Genomic DNA, 21642 nt, shown 5'->3' on the forward strand with positions numbered 1-21642 from the left:
GAGGCAGTGCTGCAGTGCTTCCAGCTTGTGACTGATGTGGTCATTTTGGAGATGGAGGCTGAAGAGGAGGAGGAGGTGCAGGAGCTGTAGACCGTGGGGGCAACCCTGATTGACCCAGGGCCCGCAATCCTCAGCGTCGAGAGGACGTGTTCCGTCCCAAAGTCCGACAGGGTCCCGGCTTCAATTATATTAACCCAGTGTGCCATCAGCAAGATGTACCGTCCATGTGTCTGTGGTTAGGTGGACTTTCCCAGTAACTGCATTGTAGAGAGCACGGCTAATGTTGTGGGACACGTGCTCGTGTAATGCGGGGACGGCACACCGGGAGAAATAGTGACGGCTGGGGACTGGGTACCGAGGGACAGCTGCCGTCATCAGGTTGCGGAAAGCTTCCATCTCCACGAGCCTAAAAGGTAACATTTCGAGCGCAACCAGTCGTGAAATCTATGAATTTAGCAGTGTGGCCTATGGGGTGTTGGCTGCATATTTGCGCTTGCGTTCCAAGGACTGGGGTAGGGACAACTGAACACTGCACTGAGAAAAGGATGTGGATGTGCTTGCTGATGGTGCTAGTTGAGAGTGTGCAATGACAGGTGCAGGGCGGGAGGCATCTTGACATGCGCCATGAACAGGGTATTGGCTTGCACGCACAACAGCGGAACAAGCAGTGGTGTCATCCGCAGACACTGTTCCTGGACCCTGGGTTTCGGGCCACTTAGTCGGGTGTTTTGCTGCCATGTGCCTGATCATGCTGGTGGTGGTCAGGCTGCTAGTTTTGCTACCCCTGCTGATACTGACCTGGCAGGTGGTGCAAATGGCCTTTTTGGGGTTATCTGCAGAGTCTTTAAAAAACAGCCAGACTCGGAAAGACCTAACAGTTGTACTGGCAACTTCCGTTGTGTTGGCGTTACGGGGAACACTTTCCCGCCTTGTGTCTGTGGCCACCAGACTGCTTCTTCCTGCCTGTTGTGGTGCTACACCTCCCTCCCTCTGTGTGCTGCTGTCCTCGCTCTGCATGACCCCCTGCCAGGTTAGGTCAGTTACTATATCATTCACCACCTCATCTTCCACTTCCGCACTCTGGTCCTCCTCCTGACTTTCTGGCAATTGTGTCTCATCATCATCCACCTCTTGAGACAGTAATTGCACTTTCCCACCATTGCCTTTGTGTGACCGTGGCTGCTTAAATATTTGGGCATCGCTACACGTGTTCTCCTCTTCACCCGCTTGAAGCTGGCCGGGCGAGAGACCCGAATCTATAAATGGAAAAGTGAACAGCTCTTCTGAGTGTCCAAGTGTAGGATCAGTTGTCTCTGAGCACCCAGCATGGTGGTAGGAAGGAGTATCAGGGTGAGAAATATGCGGTCCAGACTCACGGCTACTGAGACTTGACCATGGGCAAGACAGGGTGGTGTTGGTGGTGGCTAAGTGACTGGAGGAATTATCTGCTATCCAACCAACAACCTTTTGACACTGTTCTGTGTTCAATAGTGGTGTTCTGTGGTCCGCTAGTAATAGGGACAGGAAGGTCGAGTAACAAGATGTGGGGGTTTGTTGTGGCACAATTTCAGCTTGCCCATGGCCATGGTCTCGGCCTCTGCATGCACCATCACCATTACGTCCACTTCCCTGGCCCTTGCCATGTACCTTGCCCATTTTAAATGGAAGATAATATTTTCCACGTTCACTACAAATGGCTGGATTTAAACCGTAGTTATATGTGATACGTCTGACGGAGAACCACAGTTTTAAATAGGGGGCCTGTAGTTTACTATTCTTCACAGCGACCTCACATGAATAGCTTCACTGACACACTGCAACAAAATGGAAATGGAAGCCAGAAATGGCTGATTTTGGAACTCAGTTATATGTGATACGTCTGACAGAGATCCACGGTTTTAAAAAGCGGACCTGTAGTTTACTAATACTATTCTTCACAGCGACCTCGTGTGAGTAGCTTCGCTGACATACTGCAACAAAATGTAAATGGATGCCAGAAAAGCCTGATTTTGGAAAGCAGTTATATGTGATACGTCTGACGGAGAACCACGGTTTTAAAACGCGGGCCTGTAGTTTACTAATACTATTCTTCACAGTGACCTCATGTGAATAGCTTCACCGACACACTGCAACAAAATGGAAATGGAGGCCAATATTTTCCATGTTCAGTTAAATGTGTGGACTTTTATCGCTGTAATATGGAAAAGATCTGGCTGTATTCTGCAGTGCTAACAAGCAAATGGAGCAGAAAAATTGTGTACTCTGGATTGCTTTTTAAGCAAATAACCAGGGTTAAGATGAAAAAAAAAATTAGCCCTGGCCCCTGATATCTGGGGCTATGTCTACAAATATCTCTCACAGCAGCAGTAGACAGAACATGCTATAGAGACCCTCTTGTGCTGTATGCACTGCAGTCTGCCACATACCCTGCCTGCCTAACTCCTGCTATCACCACTGAATATATGCAGCTGGATTAGTCCTCAGAAGGATTGTTAGTTCAGATGGATATATAGATATGCTGTGGAATACTTTTACTAACTATAAACAAGTAAATCTCTCCCAAACTCAGCAGCAGCTCTCCCTACTCTGCCTGTTTCCGGGGTAGACTGTGACGAGCCTAGCATCACCAGGTCTTATATAGACCCGATGATGCTGTGCGACCAGCCAATCACTGTAATGCCCACAACCAAAATGGCTATGGCATTACAGTACATTGCAAGCAATCCCTGCATGTTCATTGGCTCTCTAAAGAGCGCCAAACATGCAGGGCGGGGACCCAAGCTCCCACCTGAGTAACCAGGAAATACTCGCCGAGCTTGTCGAGCACCCTGATTCTCGAGCGAGTACTGAGTAGTGGTGAGCACGTTTACTCATCAGTATGCAAGACAAATCAGTGAGGGATCCACAGCAGCATTGTCATTCAAAGAATCAGTGGTGGTAGAAGAAGTTAGACCCTCACCAAATGACATATGCTATCAGTCTCACTTGCTCAATAGCAGATATACATTTTAAATTAAGTGTTACAAATAACATATATAGTGCATGACAGCCTGTAATTTGGAATGTCTCCTCCAACTGCCATAGGTGCAAGCAAATTACATTAATTTAGCCACAAGAATGATAAAAGGCAATAACATACTGTATGTCTCATCAGGATCATTAATTTCTTCCACAACAAACTTAGCAAACATTAGTTATGCATGTCACTTTTTTTTTTTTTACTTTAAATATTTTTATTGAGTTTCAACAACATTGATATGAAAACTGAACATTCCAATTATGTTCAATAATAACAATAAAAAATAAAGCTGATGGTTGTTAATATTAAGTTATCGTTAAACATTAGGATATAAGTATACCCAGCTTAAAGAATTATTAATATAAACTCTTACATGAACCAAATAATTATGTGGGTGCTAGAAGATTGTAAAGAAGAAAGGAGGACAGAAAGAGAAAGAATGAGAGGAAAAGGAGGTGGGGTTGAAGTCAAGACTTCTTGAAATCGTCACTTCAGAGAAGAATACATCTACCATAACATTCTATTTTAGGTATTGTTTTCTGACAGCCAGATTGCCAGGTTATCCCCCACACTGAATAATATCCAACATGTCCATTGGCTTTCAAAAGCTTTGAGGCGATTGTTATCATGTGCAATCGTGTTTTCCATTTTCATAATATTGTTAACCTCTTCCACCCATTCACCCAAAATGAGAGTTTTTGTGGATTTCTAGTGACGTGGAATAATTGACTTAACAGCTGTTAGAAAGTGCCCAGGGATATCTTTCATTATGCATGTCACTTTTTAAAAGGATACATTTTCAAAATAAGGATATATTCACATTGCATCTTTTTCCAGTGGTCAAACACATCCATTTTTCAAGGAGCAGACACTTCAGGAAACTTTCCTTTAATTTGGAGTTTTGTAAATCAGAAGCATATTTTTTAAAGCCGTTCTGTTTTTTTCTTGAGCATTTTTGGGACATGTTTTGGGCATTTTTTTCTGCCAGCATTTTTGAGCAGTTTTATCAGCATTTTTGAGCGGTTTTTCAAAAAATGTAATTACTAATTAAGACAACGCTATTTTTTTGGGTAATGGAAATCCTTTTAAAACATGAAAAAAACATGTCTATACATCTTCCACATAGTTTTTAAGCCTAGTATTGAGTATTGAGCATCATCTTGGCAAAAAATAACTGAAAATTGTACATGTCACTTCCTTTTGAAAGGTTAAAGTGCTTGAAAGAAGCTGGAAAGCATGATCATATGAACAGCAAATAGTATTTATATAGAAATGAATAAGTTCATTCTTTTGATTGTTTTCTCTGGGCTTTTTGCAGTGTTTTCCCGCACAAAAAAATAGTGGAAAAGAAAATGTAGTATGAACATACCCTAATAAAGAAAAGCCATTCCTCAAAGTTTTGCCATAAATTTGGTTTACTTTTCCTCTTTCCGTTTGGCACGCAAAATAATGGGACAATAGGAAGGTAAACATCAGGAAAGTTCTCTTGTTACATGCATAATTTCAGTGGACCCCTTTTGATATAAGAAATCTGCAAACCTTACTTGCAATGAGTTAAAGATGGCAAACATATATTGAAACACTATTGAATGTTCATTAACAGCGAGGACTCCAAAAATCCAGGAGCTTCCAAGGATAGGTAAGAGCACTGCAACGGCTTTAGCTGTTAATCTGAAAAAAAAAAAAGAAGAAAAAGTCAAAAATATATATTTTTAAAGTAAAGCAGCAGATTTTTGCTTTTTGGGCTATCTGCCTGTGATGAAGCTAGGCAAAATGTCCATCGAGATGTTTCAACACAACAGGGGCTATAGGGATATCCTGACTGCTATTTTGTATCTGTAATTTTATATCTTAGGGTAATGCTAGCTAAACAATCTATCTCAAGTGCTAACTCTGTATACTATTTGATCTCATCACTTACTTTATGGAATATTATGCATGTTACTTCTATATACAGTATGTATTATGCATGTTACTTATAATCTAAGTTTTACCTCAATAGTCACCCATTCTAATGCTGATGCATGCACATAATATATAACCAAGGTGGTTAGACATATCTTGCATTGAAATCTAATCTCCTGGACATGCATTACTAATTCTATACAACCCATTAGTGGCTTTTTTATGCAGTTTTCCTAATTTAATTGAATGATTTTATTATTAGTATTATCTATTAATAAATAATTGACTTATGTTATATTATATTAGTTCTGAGACAGACATGGCAGTCATTGGCTACCTCATATATAGGCTTGTATAGTTATAGACTGTTGTATATAATAGTGAATCTGTTAGGCTGCTCTAGGCAGAGCAGGCATAAAAATGCAAATTTTCCACCCCAATTTTCAGGCGTAAATAAATTGATGAATTGCCCCCATAGTTTTGGAAAGGGCATGAGGAGAAGCATCCTCTGAAGCCAACTGGACTAAAAGGTGTCTACTAGTGTTGAGCGAGCATGCTTGTCACTGCTCGGTTCTCGCCCAAGCATCTCACTACTCGGGATGTTCGGCGAGCACCGAGCATTTTCGGGTTACTCGGGCGGAAGCTTGGGTCTCCGCCGTGCATGTTGGGCGCTCTTTACAGAGCCAATGAACATGCAGGGATTGCCAGCCAGTCACTGTAATGCCGCAGCCATGTTGGTTGTGGGCATTACAGTGATTGGCTGGCCGCACAGCGTCACCTCGAGTATTTAAAACCAGGCGCCGCCATCTTGGACACAATCGCTCCGGATCAGACAGTGTAGGGAGAGTGCTGCTGAGCTAGGGAGAGATTTATACTGCGAAATAGGTAGTGTAGGGTCTCTAAAGCCATCAAAATCAAACAAACAGTCCTTCTGAGGACTAATATCTATCCCAGATATCAGGCAGGTAGGCAGGTAGGCTGTATAGGAGACGCAGTGGTTATACCAACAAACACTGCATTACAGTCCTGTGTGCTGCTGCTGCTCAAATTGCTAGACTTAGCCCCAGGTCTCAGGGGCCAGGAAAAATCCTTTTTTTTCATCTAAATCCTCTTTTCTTTTTTTTTTCCTCAGTCAGATTGTACAAATACCAGTCTAATTAACCTTTTGGTATTTCCCCCCTAACCCCCCCAAAAAATAGAGTGTGTCTGTGAGTGTTCAGACACAAATATATCTGTTTAAAAGAGTCTGGTTTCGGCCAGATAACTAGAACTGTGGTTTTGCAGTTACACGGTTCAAATCTCTGTATTATCCACTTTTTTGCCTTTTTTCCATAAAAAAAACAGTTTGAGTGTCTCGCTGACTGTTCAAACACAAATATATCTATTTTAAAAAGTCTGGTATACGCCAGGAAATTAGAACTGTGGTTTTCCTCTTCCACGGTTCAAATCTGGGTGTTATCCAACTTTTTGCCTTTTTTACATAAAAAAAATTAGTTTGAGTGTCTCAGTGACTGTTCAGACACAAATATATCTGTTTAAAAGATTCTGGTGTAGTCCAGAGAAATAGAACTGTGGTTTTCCTCTTCCACGGTTCAAATCTGAGTGTAATCCACCTTTTTGCCTTTTTTACATAAAAAAAAACAGTTTGAGTGTCTTGCTGACTGTTCAGACACAAATATATCTGTTTAAAAGATTCTGGTGTAGGCCAGAGAACTATAACTGTGGTTTTCCTCTTCCACAGCTCTAATCTCCTTTTTATTACCCTTTTGCCATTGATAGTGCGAGTGTAAGCTATTTTACTTCATTTACAATGGGCAAGGCGCGTGGCAAGGAACGTGGAACTGGACGTTCTGGCGATGGTGCGTGCAGAGGATGGGGCAAGCTAGCAGTATGGTATTGCAGCCTGGGGGTGGGTGGGTGGCAGGCTGCACACTTACGCTTGCATTCCAAGAAAACAAAGCAGATGCTAACTTCTATCATCATCATCATGCTCCTCACCTTGGCACTTTCAAATCCCCTGATGGAGAAGCCAGGGCCCACCGGAGGAGTCTCTGGTTGTCTGGTGGGCTCGTCCAATGCTGCCCTAACGAAGGCCAGGCTAAGAAAAGTGTGGGGAAGGTTCCCGGGACAAATAGTGGCGGCTGGGGACTGAGTATGGAGACCTCGCCGCCGACGCAGCGATGAGGTAGTGGCCAGCCTCGGCCTCCTCCAAACTAAAAGGCCCCATTTCAAGTGCAAGCTAGCAGTATAGTATTGCAGCCTGCGGGTGGGTGGGTGGTTGGCTGCATATTTGCGCTTGCATTGCACGGAATGGAGGAGGTACAATTGAACACTGCATTGGGATAAGGACTTGCACGGGGATAGTTGCAAGTCTGCATCTTCTGATGCGGCAAGGATCACTTCTGATGGGCACACTTTTAGGCAGTGACCTGGGTGTCATAGATGCTTCCAGGGGTCTTCTCCATGCTGTCCCCATGTTTTTTCAGCACTGTATGCATGTGTCACACAGCACATGACCAGATAAGGTTGTAAAATGTTAAAATGACATTTCCCGGTGAATGCATTTGTCACTGTTGAAAGCAATACAAAAGTGCAAAAACGCATAAAAAATGCTACTTGTGAACATAGCCCAAGGTGTGGAGTAGTATTTTTGTTTTTGGTTATTTATTTTACCTTATACACAAGTCTTTACCCTGGAAAGGATGTTCCTTAACATATTTCACAGGAAAACCGTTTCAGTTTCGTTTTTGAACGTTTTATTGTGAGCCCGTAAAGGTGGCTTAATACCTCTGACCACGTTGTTGACAGCAGTGACCTGGGGGTCAGAAATGCTTCCTGGGGCGATCCCCATGCTGTCTCCATGTCATTTGAGCACTGTCACTATCGTTTTGGGCACTTATTAGACTTTCTACAGACTGCCGGGGGTGCCGCCGCAAAAATGCTTGGGTCTCCCATAGACTAACATTGGGCTCGTTGCTCGGGTCGAGCACCCGAGTATCACGGTGAGCTCGGCCCGAGCTTCGAGCACCTGAGCATTTTAGTGCTCGCTCAAAACTAGTGTCTACCAGAATATCTGCCTGTAAACTAAGTTGGACATCGAGAAACCAGAGGAAAACTGACCAGTGGACACTTTTCTCCATGAGTTATTCTTTTTAAAACTACGTTTTATTTAATAAGCTTTAGCATTTTAGAGTACGATTTATATTTTTAATATGTGTCTTTTGGTATATCATGATGCCCGTAGTTAGGACAGCATGAATCTGCTGACAAATTAAATTAATTAATACTGATTTTAATGTTCTTACCTACAAAAAAAATAATTGATATTAAATATTAATTGAGTTAATTTGTTTACACTATTACTATACTAATATTTGGAAGATATAAGAAAGGGTCCCATGATGGCACTGAACTAAATTTTATTGAACTTATAAGAGTGTTTGTCGCATTATTTATTATATCAAACACCAGACAGCCTAAAGAGCCATTTCAAATGAGACTGGGGGAAAATAAAACAGTAAAACACATCGAGACATTACTAAGAAGATGACAGTGACACCAAATCAAAACTGTAGAGCAGTTGAAAACATGCCACTGGCTGTGTCTTCCTGAATGATTGCGTTCATTCACTTCTTGACATTTATGGCCAAAAGGCACCCCCGATGTGGGGCCAACACTACATCATCTCTAAGACTTCTTTAGATAGAATTCAGTATGTTTTAATATAGTTTGTTTTAAACTTTATTTTCTCAGCAGGTTTGTATACCACTTTACTAATATATGGAATACCTTCAGCAACAAAGGAACTCTCATTTTTGTAAATTTCAAGGTGAACTTATAGTGAGCTGAACTGATATTGAAATAAATGATAATATTTAAAAATGTTATACAAAAAAAATGGTGAAAAAACATAGGTAAATCAGTTTCTTTAGAAGTCAAATTAAAGTTAAAGTGAACCTCGAGATCACTACAAAAAAATCACAATAAATGCATAGTTACATAGAGTCCTTTTCTTTTTTCCACTAATTCCCAATACCCGCATCATTGCATTTTCACTCTTCCTTTATGCAAGATGGCTTCCAGTGTTTCAGTTTATATCCTTTAGAATAAAAAACTGGATCTAGCCGAGCTCTATGTTTCTATTTTGGCTGCATTGTGAAGTCTTGGGACAGATTGCATTTAAAGGCACTCTATGGTCAGTAGCATAAAAATCACATCTAAGTCACTAACTAAAAAGAATGATTAGATTCAATTTTTTTCTGTGATATTCCAGCTTAGCTGCTTTTTAGCTAATTTCCATTATGCTAGAGCTGTGATCTGTCACTGCAACTTAACTACAGTGTCTACAGGGAGTCTCATGTAGTCTGTGACACCCCTCTTGTTTCATTATTGCTGAATATACTGCATGCTCTTTCTACCCTTCTGCACTTCTAATTGGCTGTTGTAGACTAACAGATTCTATCAGAATCTAAATGGATAGCTTATCGTGATGAGCGAGTGTGCGCGTTTAACCGAGCATGCTCGGGTGCTTACCGAGTGTCTTCGGCGTGCTCGTATATTATGTTAAAGTTTCTGCATCTGCATGATTTGAAGATACTCGGTAAGCACCCGAGCATGATTGGTTAAAGGATTAAACGAGCATGCTCGCTCATCACTAATAGCTAACAACAGATATGCTGAACATATCAAAAGGATATATGTCCAAGATATTAAAAAAAGGGTTATTTTAAAACATCAGGGTGATTGATATACAGTACAGACCAAAAGTCTGGACACACCTTCTCATTTAAAGATTTTTCTTTATTTTCATGACTATGAAAATTGTACATTCACACTGAAGGCATCAAAACTATGAATTAACACATGTGGAATTATATACTTAACAAAAAAGTGTGAAACAACTGAAAATATGTCTTACATTCTAGGTTCTTCAAAGTAGCCACCTTATGCTTTGATGACTGCTTTGCACACTCTTGGCATTCTCTTGATGAGCTTCAAGAGGTAGTCACCGGAAATGGTTTTCACTTCACAGTTGTGCCCTGTCAGGTTTAATAAGTGGGATTTCTTGCCTTATAAATGGGGTTGGGACCATCAGTTGTGTTGTGCAGAAGTCTGGTGGATACACAGCTGATAGTCCTACTGAATAGACTGTTAGAATTTGTATTATGGCAAGAAAAAAGCAGCTAAGTAAAGAAAAACGAGTGGCCATCATTACTTTAAGAAATGAAGGTCAGTCAGTGCGAAAAATTGGGAAAACTTTGAAAGTGTCCCCAAGTGCAGTTGCAAAAATCATCAAGCGCTACAAAGAAACTGGCTCACATGAGGACCGCCCCAGGAAAGGAAGACCAAGAGTCACCTCTGCTTCTGAGGATAAGTTTATCCGAGTCACCAGCCTCAGAAATCGCAGGTTAACAGCAGCTCAGATTAGAGACCAGGTCAATGCCACACAGAGTTCTAGCAGCAGACACATCTCTTCAACAACTGTTAAGAGGAGACTTTGTGCAGCAGGCCTTCATGGTAAAAAAGCTGCTAGGAAACCACTGCTAAGCACAGGCAACAAGCAGAAGAGACTTGTTTGGGCTAAAGAACACAAGGAATGGACATTAGACCAGTGGAAATCTGTGCTTTGGTCTGATGAGTCCAAATTTGAGATCTTTGGTTCCAACCACCGTGTCTTTGTGCGACGCAGAAAAGGTGAACGGATGGACTCTACATGCCTGGTTCCCACCGTGAAGCATGGAGGAGGAGGTGTCATGGTGTGGGGGTGCTTTGCTGGTGACACTGTTGGGGATTTATTTAAAATTGAAGACATACTGAACCAGCATGGCTACCACAGCATCTTGCAGCGGCATGCTATTCCATCCGGTTTGCGTTTAGTTGGACCATCATTTATTTTTCAACAGGACAATGACCCCAAACACACCTCCAAGCTGTGTAAGGGCTATTTGACCAAGAAGGAGATTGATGGGGTGCTACGCCAGATGACCTGGCTTCCACAGTCACCAGACCTGAACCCAATCGAGATGGTTTGGGGTTAGCTGCACCGCAAAGTGAAGGCAAAAGGGCCAACAAGTGCTAACCATCTCTGGGAACTCCTTCAAGATTGATGGAAGACCATTTCCGGTGACTACCTCTTGAAGCTCATCAAGAGAATGCCAAGAGTGTGCAGAGCAGTCATCAAAGCAAAAGGTGGCTACTTTGAAGAACCTAGAATATAAGGCATATTTTCAGTTGTTTCACACTTTTTTGTTAAGTATATAATTCCACATGTGTTAATTCATAGTTTTGATGCCTTCAGTATGAATGTACAAATTTCAAAGTCATGAAAATACAGAAAAATCTTTAAATGAGGTGTGTCCAGACTTTTGGTCTGTACTGTACATCTGTCCTTTTCATTGCATTGCAATTCTTAGTTGATAATGTAAATCTTTACAGAGGTAACGTGCATTACATTGGCCAATGATGCGTAACCCTATTAATGTAGGCAGATCCAACACTATTTGCTTAGCAAAAGCCATTATAATACAATGTTTATAAATGGTGCCACTATGGCAATAATTTAGGTATGCTATGCCAAAGGGTTTTATCATTCACTTTATAGATGAAAATCAGAAAATGTGTTGGTAAGGTTGGTCTCAGAAGCTTAAGACACCCAACTGCCCATTTTTGCTCAGCGTAAATAATTAACTTGGCTATCATCGCATCTATATGATGAAATTGATGCTGAAATTGGGGTTAATTCTGTGATTTAGTGACTGTTTGCCCTTTTCTGTTCAAATGCAGAATTATTCCAGTGCTTATTCAGATACAAGAGACTTTTGCCTGCTTCGGCTCAAGCTCTGCACCTGCACAGAAAATGATAAAGTAGAGGAGCCGGGCATGTGGTAAAATATAGCAGTTACATCATAAGAAAGCAATAGCAGCCATGTCCATGGTTTATTTGATCAAAAGAAGAAGCCTTTTTATTCACCTCTGCCACATTTTAGATTTTGTGAGCCTTTCTCAAGCATTGGCTTCAATGGGTTATCCGGGACTTTGGTTATTTTCTGCTGTGGGGCTAAGAAATTACAGGCAGGTATTTGCTAATATCTGCCTGTACTGCCTAGTGCCAATCTCTGCCGGCTCAGAGCGGTCATGAACTGCTCCTGCTGACAATTCTGTGGCTTCCGATGGCATTACGTTGTTTGAGCAGCTTCTTTTTTTCGGCTTTGCTCTGTTGAATGGGTATCTCTGTGGATGTCATGCTGATTGGCAGATGGCTCCCTACTGACTAACTGAAGGAGACATCTGTCAATCAGCATGATGTCTGCAGTGAAATCTTATTGACAGAGCAGACTGGAAGAAGAAGAGCTGTTCTGTTCATGTGAGGTCAAATGAAGCAGCACAAGCAACGTCAGGAGCAGTCTGTGATCACTATGAGCTGGTAGAGATTGGTGCCAGGCAGAATAGGCAAGTAGGTGGCACATGGCCACAGTGAAAATGCACACCTATGCATTATACTTATACCAATATAAACTCATGCTCAATTTTTTTTGTCTTAGCTTTTTTGCACATGGTACAAACAGGGGCATGGCTCACACTTTTTGAGCATTTTGTTTATATAGCTTTCCATGGGCAGGATTCTGAACAGTCAGGACCTGGTCGTGCTCTACCCTTTGCTATTTTGATGCCTGCTGATACATAGTGAGCTGAACTACTAGAGTTAGGTGCCATCCTGATTGGGTACAGCGGGACGCGTGGGATGGCTTTTATACTTTTTTTTTATCAAAATAGTGTCAACTAAATCCCCTATGTTATTTACAAGTACTATTACTATTTATTTATTCATTTACTTCTTACAGGGTATTTGCTCATTTTGATTTTTTTTAGATTTAGTTAGCAATTACCTGTCTGTAAGATCTTAGCCTCATAACAAAAAATAAGCAAAGTCCTGGAAAACCTCTTCAAAGCAGCTAAAACACTACAGAGGTGAATTAGAAAGGTTTGTTTTTTATGTAAAATGCTGTCTCTATTTTCATTTTGTATTTGTATTGGAACCACAGATTTAGTACGGAGCGGAGGCACCAGTAGTCGGTACATTTGGAAAAGAAGTTTCTGCTGATTATCTTCTTCTTAACAGTTCAAAAAGAAGTTTGATAGTCCTAGTCATCTTATTTTAGAAAAGAGGTACTGTACAGTAAGTTTTACATTTCATGACCAAATAGAAACATAATCGCCTTTGATGAAGCTCTCTGGAACTTTAAAAGGGTATCTTTAGTGTAGGCCATCAATGTCCATCATGCGGAGGCCAAACTCTAGCGTTTCTAGCATTGCTCTCACATTGTAGGAATAATTAGGGTCACCAAAGTCCTAAAAACCTGTTTAATTACAATGAATCCACATTTTTAAAAAAAGGAGTATACACTCCTATCAAAATAAACCCTTTTTTGAACTCTTATGAGAAAGTACTAGGATGAACTCTAAAGTACAACCTATCAACCCTTTGCCTTTGTTTTACCAAACTGGTAGCATTTTCAAAGTATGACAAAGCATCAAGTAAAAGTTGAGAGCAAATTCATTATTTGAGCAAAATTACTCCAGTTTACCTTTATTTGAAATCCTACAGAGAACACAATGACTATTGAAGATCATTGGCACCTTTTCATCTTTGACATTTATTATCTAGATAGCAGAACAAGGATAGCTATAAGTGTTTTAACCACCAGGGGCCTCCCTGACACTGTTGGTCATCTTTTACCTTTACTAAGTATGTCCTATTCAGCTTAACCTATGTGATATTTGCATTATTGTGCATTATTGTGTGTTGGAATGTATGACTTTTGGCCGTTTGCACTGACTTTATATAGGTCATATGATTAATGTTACTGTGACTTTTTCAGCACACATGTTACTGTTACCAATGAATTGTATTGGGTAAGCTATGTGACTTCATATGTTGTATGCTTGGTTTACAATTGATACCAACTGTGTCTCTATCTACCCTCTGTTGCTACACCTACCCATGTTATGTCTCGTATTATATGGAATTATACAATGTGTGTCTTTTTGAATATATTTAATAAATTATGAAGTCTTTTTAGTTATCACATTGTGTCCTAATTATGTTATATTTTTGGGTGGTTAAAACACTTATAGCTATCCTTGTTCAGCTTAATTGATATTTAGTGGTATGCCCCTTGTTACTCATGAGGTCTCGTTCTCTATTGTCATTTTGTTGTATCATTTATTATCTAGATGCAGCTCTGTATCTTTTCTTTCAATGTGAGATTATAACAAAGGTTAAAGTAATACTGCCAAAAGTCTTGCAATTATTTTATTTACCCCCAAATTCATGAAAAAAATGTACTTTTTGACTTTCGCAATCCAGACTGATTTTGCTGTATGGGTATGGGCCTCTGCTGCGAAAAAGTAGTGTACAGACTACAAATTTTAACTGAAGGCAAATCATTTTTCCAGTCCAGATTCTTTTATACTACACAACTGTGCGGCATAGAAAAATCCATCACAGAAAGCGCATATAAGGGTTCTTCATAAACTCTCTCTATTTTCCTTATAATATAAAAGTTCATTGTATTCCGCAGCACATTAGAAAACATATACGAGTCTCTCCAGAGCACATCAGTTCAATTCAAACCCTGAGATTAACTCTGTGTCTCCTGATCTTACCCCAGGACGCATAGCTGCATACTACAGAGAGAAATAAACACAATTCCATTGACAAGCATAGAAAAATCTAAAAAAGAGGTTCTTATGATATGCTTATCTCCCTTTGGGGTTTTAAACAAAGCATCCAATTGCAGCCGAGGCTTCCAGCATCCTCTCGCCTGTTGCTATATTTCTCTCAGGCAGAGGTAGCATATTAGCACAAGAGAAAAATGACCTGAGCTATTTATTAAGACATTCATTTTTTTTTTCCTTGCATGGGCTTCCATTATTCATTCTATGATCAAAGCAAAAAGAAAGTAAATAAAGCAAGAAAAGAAACACCAGTGTATTACAAAAGGAGAAAGTTTATAATGCCATAAAGCAAACAGCCTTGTTAAGTCAATACTTCCTGTTATTTCTTTTTTCCAATTTCTGTCTCTCTCCAGACTATCTGTCAGTCCCATGAAGCTAGGGAAGATTGATCACGCTGTAGGAAATTAGCTCAAGCTGACATTACTTCCAGAAAGCAAATAGTATCACATCAAAAGAATCCTGCAAGTTACATTTCAGATTCAGTGATGATATGAGTACGTTAAAAATGTGCAATATGTCTGACCTCAAGTGCCCAACATCTAGGAGTTTTTGACAAGACAAAGTAGTGAAAATTCTTCCATAGAACTGTCATGTACTTCAATTTTTTGAGGAGAAAACAAATGACAGGAGCCATGTAGCAAGGCAGTTAAGTCAGCTATCTGTAAAAATTGCATGAGAAATGAAAACTCCATGCCTTCCCCCTAAGTCTGGGCCATGTTCTTTCCTAAAATATCAGCAACTCTGCATAGACTGCACCTGGAATGCCAGTTGTCATACATAATTAAAAACATTATGATATTCGTACATGTGATATACCATATATGTAATATCCAATAGTGACTCTAGTGCTAATCTAATATATTAATTTACAGTTTTTGAGTATATGAAATCTATTGAAAAAAATGTTTAGAAATATATTAATTAGTGATTAACTAAAATGATGCACACAGTATAAGGAAAGAATATTATTCATGCGTTACTACTGGAGATTTTCATGCTCCTGGGTTGGCTCCTCGGTCGGCTTCTCTGTCCGCCGAGCCACAGCAGACACACTATTTCTCCAGGTGTTTAGGTTCTGTTATTCCGGCTGCAGTCTGTTTAGCATAACACAGGTGTTTCATTTGTCTGCTCTATCACCTTTCGGGCGCAGCTTTATATTCTGTCCCCTTGCTGGCATTTCCTGCTGGTAATAGTTTCTTGTGGATGTTCAGTCATTCTGCTGTAGCTTAAAGACAGTCAGTGTAATCCAAGCTATGGTTTTTCTCCTTGATTTTTTTGTTTTCTACTCTGCACCTACCTTTTGTTACTTTTTAGGAAATAGACAGTATATAATCTAACAGTACGTACTTTATACTTTATTTTATTTATTTCATCGTTTACTTTTCTCACTCTGGGATCTTTCCTTTTTTCAGCATGCTTTCCCATTTGTAGGTAATTTACACTCTGCACTGCCCTCCAGTTCTTTAGGAGGAATGTGAACTGATTGACGGCCTTTCAGGCAACATAGGTTCGAACTGCCATCTTCTAGTCTGTGGCTACGGTTATCTCTGCTCACACAGGAACCATTAGGGACTGCGGGTCAGGATATCTAGTTTGTACAGGAACTGGCAGGGTCAGTTGCAGTTTTTAGTTTGTTACCTATTTTCCCGACTGTGTTGCTACTATATCATAACAGAGATGATCAAATCTTTTGAAATTCAAATTCACCAGTGTATTTCCAAAATTGCAGGTACTCCAATTGCCCTGAAAAGATATGTATAACACTAGAATTTCTTGGTACAGTCTCTGTGGCAAGCGTTGAATAATTGGGGTTGAAAAGATTGTCAAAAGTTGATTATAGTGTTGTACAAAATGTAATGTGAAAGAAAAAGTGGCAATGGACAGGGTAGTGTGAAAGAAAAAGCAGCAGAAGCACCACGGTCGGTCATACCCCACAACTTTTGAACCATACAGTATTGTATTATCATTGTATTGCTGTTATACTGCTATGCAATCAGGTTTGCCTTTTGAAGTTTGTACTGTGCTTCTCCCTGTAGTCCAGCTTTGAAGTAAGTAACCCCTCTCTTCTTTCCCAGTTAGTGTTTATCGGCCATCATTCAAAGTTCACCTTTGTACATGGTTCAGAATTGTATTTTCACCTGCTGCAGCTGTTGTAGCTACTCCTGGTACTTTGTTAATTATATAAGAATTAAGAATTAAACCTGAGAATAAACCTCTACTGGAATCTTCATACATGCATCTGACACAGCTGAGTTGACACTGTCTGTCAAAGTTCTTGGTGTGAGTACTGCTTCAATACAGACACACATAGAAATGCTGTATCAAGAGCCCCACATTGCAGCCTAGTTATGGAGTCAGAATAACCATCAGCCATCCTGGCAGTAGTACTACCAAAAGCAGGCCACAATTGGCCTTATTTACATCTGGAAAGCATATTAGTGGGGCAGAAGAAGAGTGCAGTATGGAAAATATTGAACATTATACCTCTCAATCACAAAAGAAGGATGTCTGACATCAACACCACACAGTCTGTTTGATGATTTTAGAACCGTTTTTAATTAAAAACAAAAAATTTGTCAGTGAGCTGTTTTATTAAATGGGCTATTGCTTACTACTGGGTTACCTGCCGTTTCTATGGTGAGATCACTTTGACAGTACTAAGTTGTGTTTACGTTGAAGAGTCTGAAAGTAGTTGAGTACAGTCCTAAGAGACCTCAGAGTGTTACACATTTTTTAGGGCCATTTTAGGTATGCAGTATTGCAAATTGTGGTGAATATATTCGCCGCAAATTAAATTTTGGGAAAAAAAATTTTTGGAAAAATTTGAAAATCATCTCTATTCTGTACTATAAATATTTGTGTATACACTATGCAAATTTGGTAATAAACGTATATTTGCACATGTTGATTTTTAAATCAATTACTTTACAAAGTACCACATGCATACACTCAGCACGTGACGTGAGGTGCGAATGTAAAGGTTAATCTATCTCCTCTCACTCTAGCATTACAGTCAACCTCTATTATAGGTTTCAAAGTGAACATAAATCACATCCCAACACGGTCTACAAACCCCGTTACACCACTCAAACAAATAGGGTGATGAGTCTCCAAAATATACACTGTCAACAGTCAAAAGTCCACACACTCTATGAAAGGTTATGGATTCTTTAGCTCATAGAAGGATCAAACTTTTTAAAGTTCTAAGCTTCAATTTAAATTACAGTGCTTACAAGAAAAGGTTTAAAAAGAGAAAAATATAGTTACATACAAACCAGCAAAACAGTTATAAAACAAAAAAGGAGATATAACATAAATATCTAAATGTTTCCTGTCTAAAGTTGTTCTTCTGTTTCCTTGTGGGTAGGGAAAGTTTAAGTATCACACTCTGCTTGGCTTATCCCTACATGCGAATGCATTCCCATTGTTTAACCCATCTTTCATATACCTGGTCCTTTGCTCAAGTTTACAAAACAGCCTATATTGTATTATGGAACTCACAGGTCTGTAACTGAACTCTGGACTAACTAGGAGGTTAATACATTTCAAATTAAATATCTTGCTTTCTTCAACGCCCCCTCACTGTAGTAAACCCAAAGTGGCCCTAATCTGCTTACTGCTTACCCAGTAGGCCCAGAATAAAGGGAGCACCATTTGACTTTTCAGCAACGATTTTGGATAGAAATAATTTCAGGTACCATTGCATGCCGGCAGACCAAAGAAAACCCTCCAGATGTGACCCCATTTGGAAAACCCCTTGAGACATTTATCTAGAGGTGTAATGAGTATTTTGGCCCCACCATTTTTTGCATGGATTTGATGCAAAGCAAGTGAAAAAAAATTTGCATGGGGAAACTTGACATTGACATATTTGGTAGAAAACCTTTAATAAACCATTAATAAGGGTCCCCATTTTGAAAACTAAACCATTTAAGATATTTATCTGGCGTTGTCATTGAGCCCAACAATTTCTGGGGGATTCAATGCAAAGTACCTGAATGCAGGGGTGGATTAAGAGTAGCAAGGGCCCTGGGCAGTTTAGAAGGTGCGGGCGCCCCCCCACACACACACACCTGATGTATCACGTGACATGTCACATGATCCCCTGTGATAGATCATGTGATAGTTCACGTAAAATTAATTTGGCACAATATTAATATATTAATTATAATAATTTTTTTTACATTAATTGTATGACTTAATACTGAGCACAATTAAGTATGCTGACATCCCCTATATACAGTATGAGACCCTACACACAATATGAGCTGCCACAATCCTCCTATACACAGCAGGAGGCCGCATGTAGCCATCTATACACAGCGAGAGGCCACACAACGCCATCTATACACAGCGGGAGGCCGCACGGCACCATCAATACACAGCGGGAGGCCGCACGTAGCCATCTATACACAGCGGGAGGCCGCACGTAGCCATCTATACACAGCGGGAGGCCGCACGTAGCCATCTATACACAGCGGGAGGCCACATGTAGCCATCTATACACAGCGGGAGGCCACACGTAGCCATCGATACACAGCAGGAAGCCGCACGTAGCCATCTATACACAGCAGGAGACCACACGTAGCCATCTATACACAGCAGGAGGTCACACGGTGCCATCTATACACAGCCGGAGGCCGCACGGTGCCATCTATACACAGCAGGAGGCCGCACAGTGCCATCTATACACAGCCGGAGGCCGCACGGTGCCATCTATACACAGCGGGAGGCCGCACGGTGCCATCTATAGACAGCGGGAGGCCACACGGTGCCATCTATACACAGCGGGAGGCTGCACGGTGCCATCTATACACAGCAGGAGGCCGCACGGCGCCATCTATACACAGCGGGAGGCTGCACATAGCCATCTATACACAGCGGGAGGCCACACGGCGCTCCCCAGATACAGTGGGAGAAAGCACGGCGCCCCCCCAGAGACAGCGGGAGGCCGCACAGCACCCCCCCCAGAGACAGCGGGAGGCCGCACGCAGTCACGCACACACAAACATATACAGACATATACATACATGCATAAACACATTTGAAACACATCACACAATGATATCTGCCTGCTCACACACACACACACTCTCACACACACACACTCACTCATATACAATCACTCACACACTCACTCACACACACACACTAACTCACACACTCACACACACACACACGTCACTCACCATCCCCTGGCTCGGTTCCAGTCGTCCAGCTCCTCTCTGCTGCAGCAGTGCAGCGCGCACTGCGTGACATCACACTAGCAGACACGGCCGCGCACAGGGCCGTGTCTCCTAGCTGTGACGTGGCCGGGCCAGCACACAAGGAAATTAACAGGTGCAGTGCTGGCCCGGCCAAAAAAGAAGCAGCAGCCGTGCGCAGCTGCTGGGGGAGCGGTCCAGGGGCCCCCCGCCTCTCACTTCCGGTATGTGCCGTGGCGCCGCACATATTATAATCAGGGCAATCTGGCCATGGGCCCCCCGGACACCGCGGAGTCGCGGGGCCCCAGGCGGTAGCCCAGATTGCCCTCATTATAATCCGCCTATGCCTGAATGAATTTAAGAAGTGAAAGCAATCCATTTTTTACATATATGTTCATTTTATGACTGATTTACTCATACAATGCAAATTCCATAAACTCACCCCAAGTTTTAATGTTCTGCTTCTTCTCTGTTCAAAAATATCCCCAATTTGGCCCTAATCTGCTTACTGGATACACAGCAGGGTCAAGAATGAAGGGAACACCATTTGACTTTGAGGCCACAATTAAATGAATTCAAGGCCCATCTGAACCCTTCAAGATATTCATCTAATGGTATAAAGAGAATTGACAAGAAACCTGTCCAATAAAAAAAATAAGTTACCTGCAGGAATAGCAGTAATCTATAGGTAAATAGCTTTTTAAGCATGTTTCGCTGTCTATCAAAGAGCAGATGCTGGGAGAAAATTAAGCTATTTTCTCCCTGCAAAAGCTGGCATTCTGTCATTGGGACAGTGCAGAGGGCAGTGATTAGTGAACTCTCATGATACTCTGTTCACACACATTGCTGAACAGGCTGTCAGTCAAGGTGGAAGGTGATTTATTACAGTGTGCGCAATATGTAGTGAAAGCCCTCTTTGTTGCCCCAATGACGTTGCACAGCTCTTCCAGTTAGAAAGCGAACATGATTAATATGTTATTTATCTGCAGACTACCTTTGCAGCTGAAAGTAAACTGCATTTTTCAGCAGACAGGTCCCCCTTTAAAGGGAACATGTCACCTGAAATAACGCCGTTAACCTGCAGATATGCAGATTACCGGCATATCTGCAGGTTAACAGCATTATTTCTGGTGACAGGTTCCCTTTAAATTTTGATCTGACTTTGGTGAAGTTCAATTTATGGGTGGCCAATATTATAATGGAAAATGGGGTAAAATTGAAGTTAAAAAAAAAATTAAAACATAAACCAATTAAAATGTCTCAATAGCCAAAACAGAAGTACAAAGAAAATAATGTATGTATCTAGGGGCATTTGCAATACCAATAAACTACGGTAGCATGTGACCATAATGCACATTTTTGTCGTAGGTCACTAAGGAGTTAAACTTGTAGACCACATTTCCATTCATATAATTGATAACATAACCATGCAAAGGAAATTGTAGCCCTGAGGAAAAGACCCTACAATGGAGACAAAAAGGTAAATGGGGAATTAAATAATTACAACCTATTCCAATTTTGATGCTATGACAGCACTTTTTCCTCAGGAACATAAAGTCCCTTAATAAGTGCAGCGAGATTACACTTCTGTCCTGTGGCCAAATATAATGGCTGGTCTTTCTGCTGCATCCTGACTTATCTCATTCTTGGCTCTTCATTGTTAATGGACAGATAGGAAGACGGCTGAGTCAGCCTCTGCCAGGACACAAATAAGTCTGACTTACCATTCCTTTCCAAATGTCACTGTGTTACTGTACAGAGTCTATAAATCTACCT

At 40.9% G+C, this 21642-nt stretch overlaps 1 protein-coding gene across 5 annotated transcripts in view; it reads right to left on the reverse strand.

Annotated features, from left to right (window-relative positions):
• Window positions 1-21642, reverse strand: part of ADGRD1 (adhesion G protein-coupled receptor D1) — a 1511981-nt gene that overhangs the window by 51164 nt on the left and 1439175 nt on the right. For all 5 annotated transcript variants that reach the window (XM_073676103.1, XM_073676100.1, XM_073676102.1 and 2 more), the window contains one exon: window positions 4564-4690. In XM_073676103.1, coding sequence (XP_073532204.1) covers window positions 4564-4690 — 127 coding nt within the window. The remainder of the gene's footprint in view (window positions 1-4563; window positions 4691-21642) is intronic.

This window comes from Phyllobates terribilis, unplaced genomic scaffold (assembly GCF_046119375.1).
Source record: "Phyllobates terribilis strain yellow unplaced genomic scaffold, ASM4611937v1 Scaffold_1__5_contigs__length_1240528914, whole genome shotgun sequence".
NCBI lineage: Eukaryota > Metazoa > Chordata > Amphibia > Anura > Dendrobatidae > Phyllobates > Phyllobates terribilis.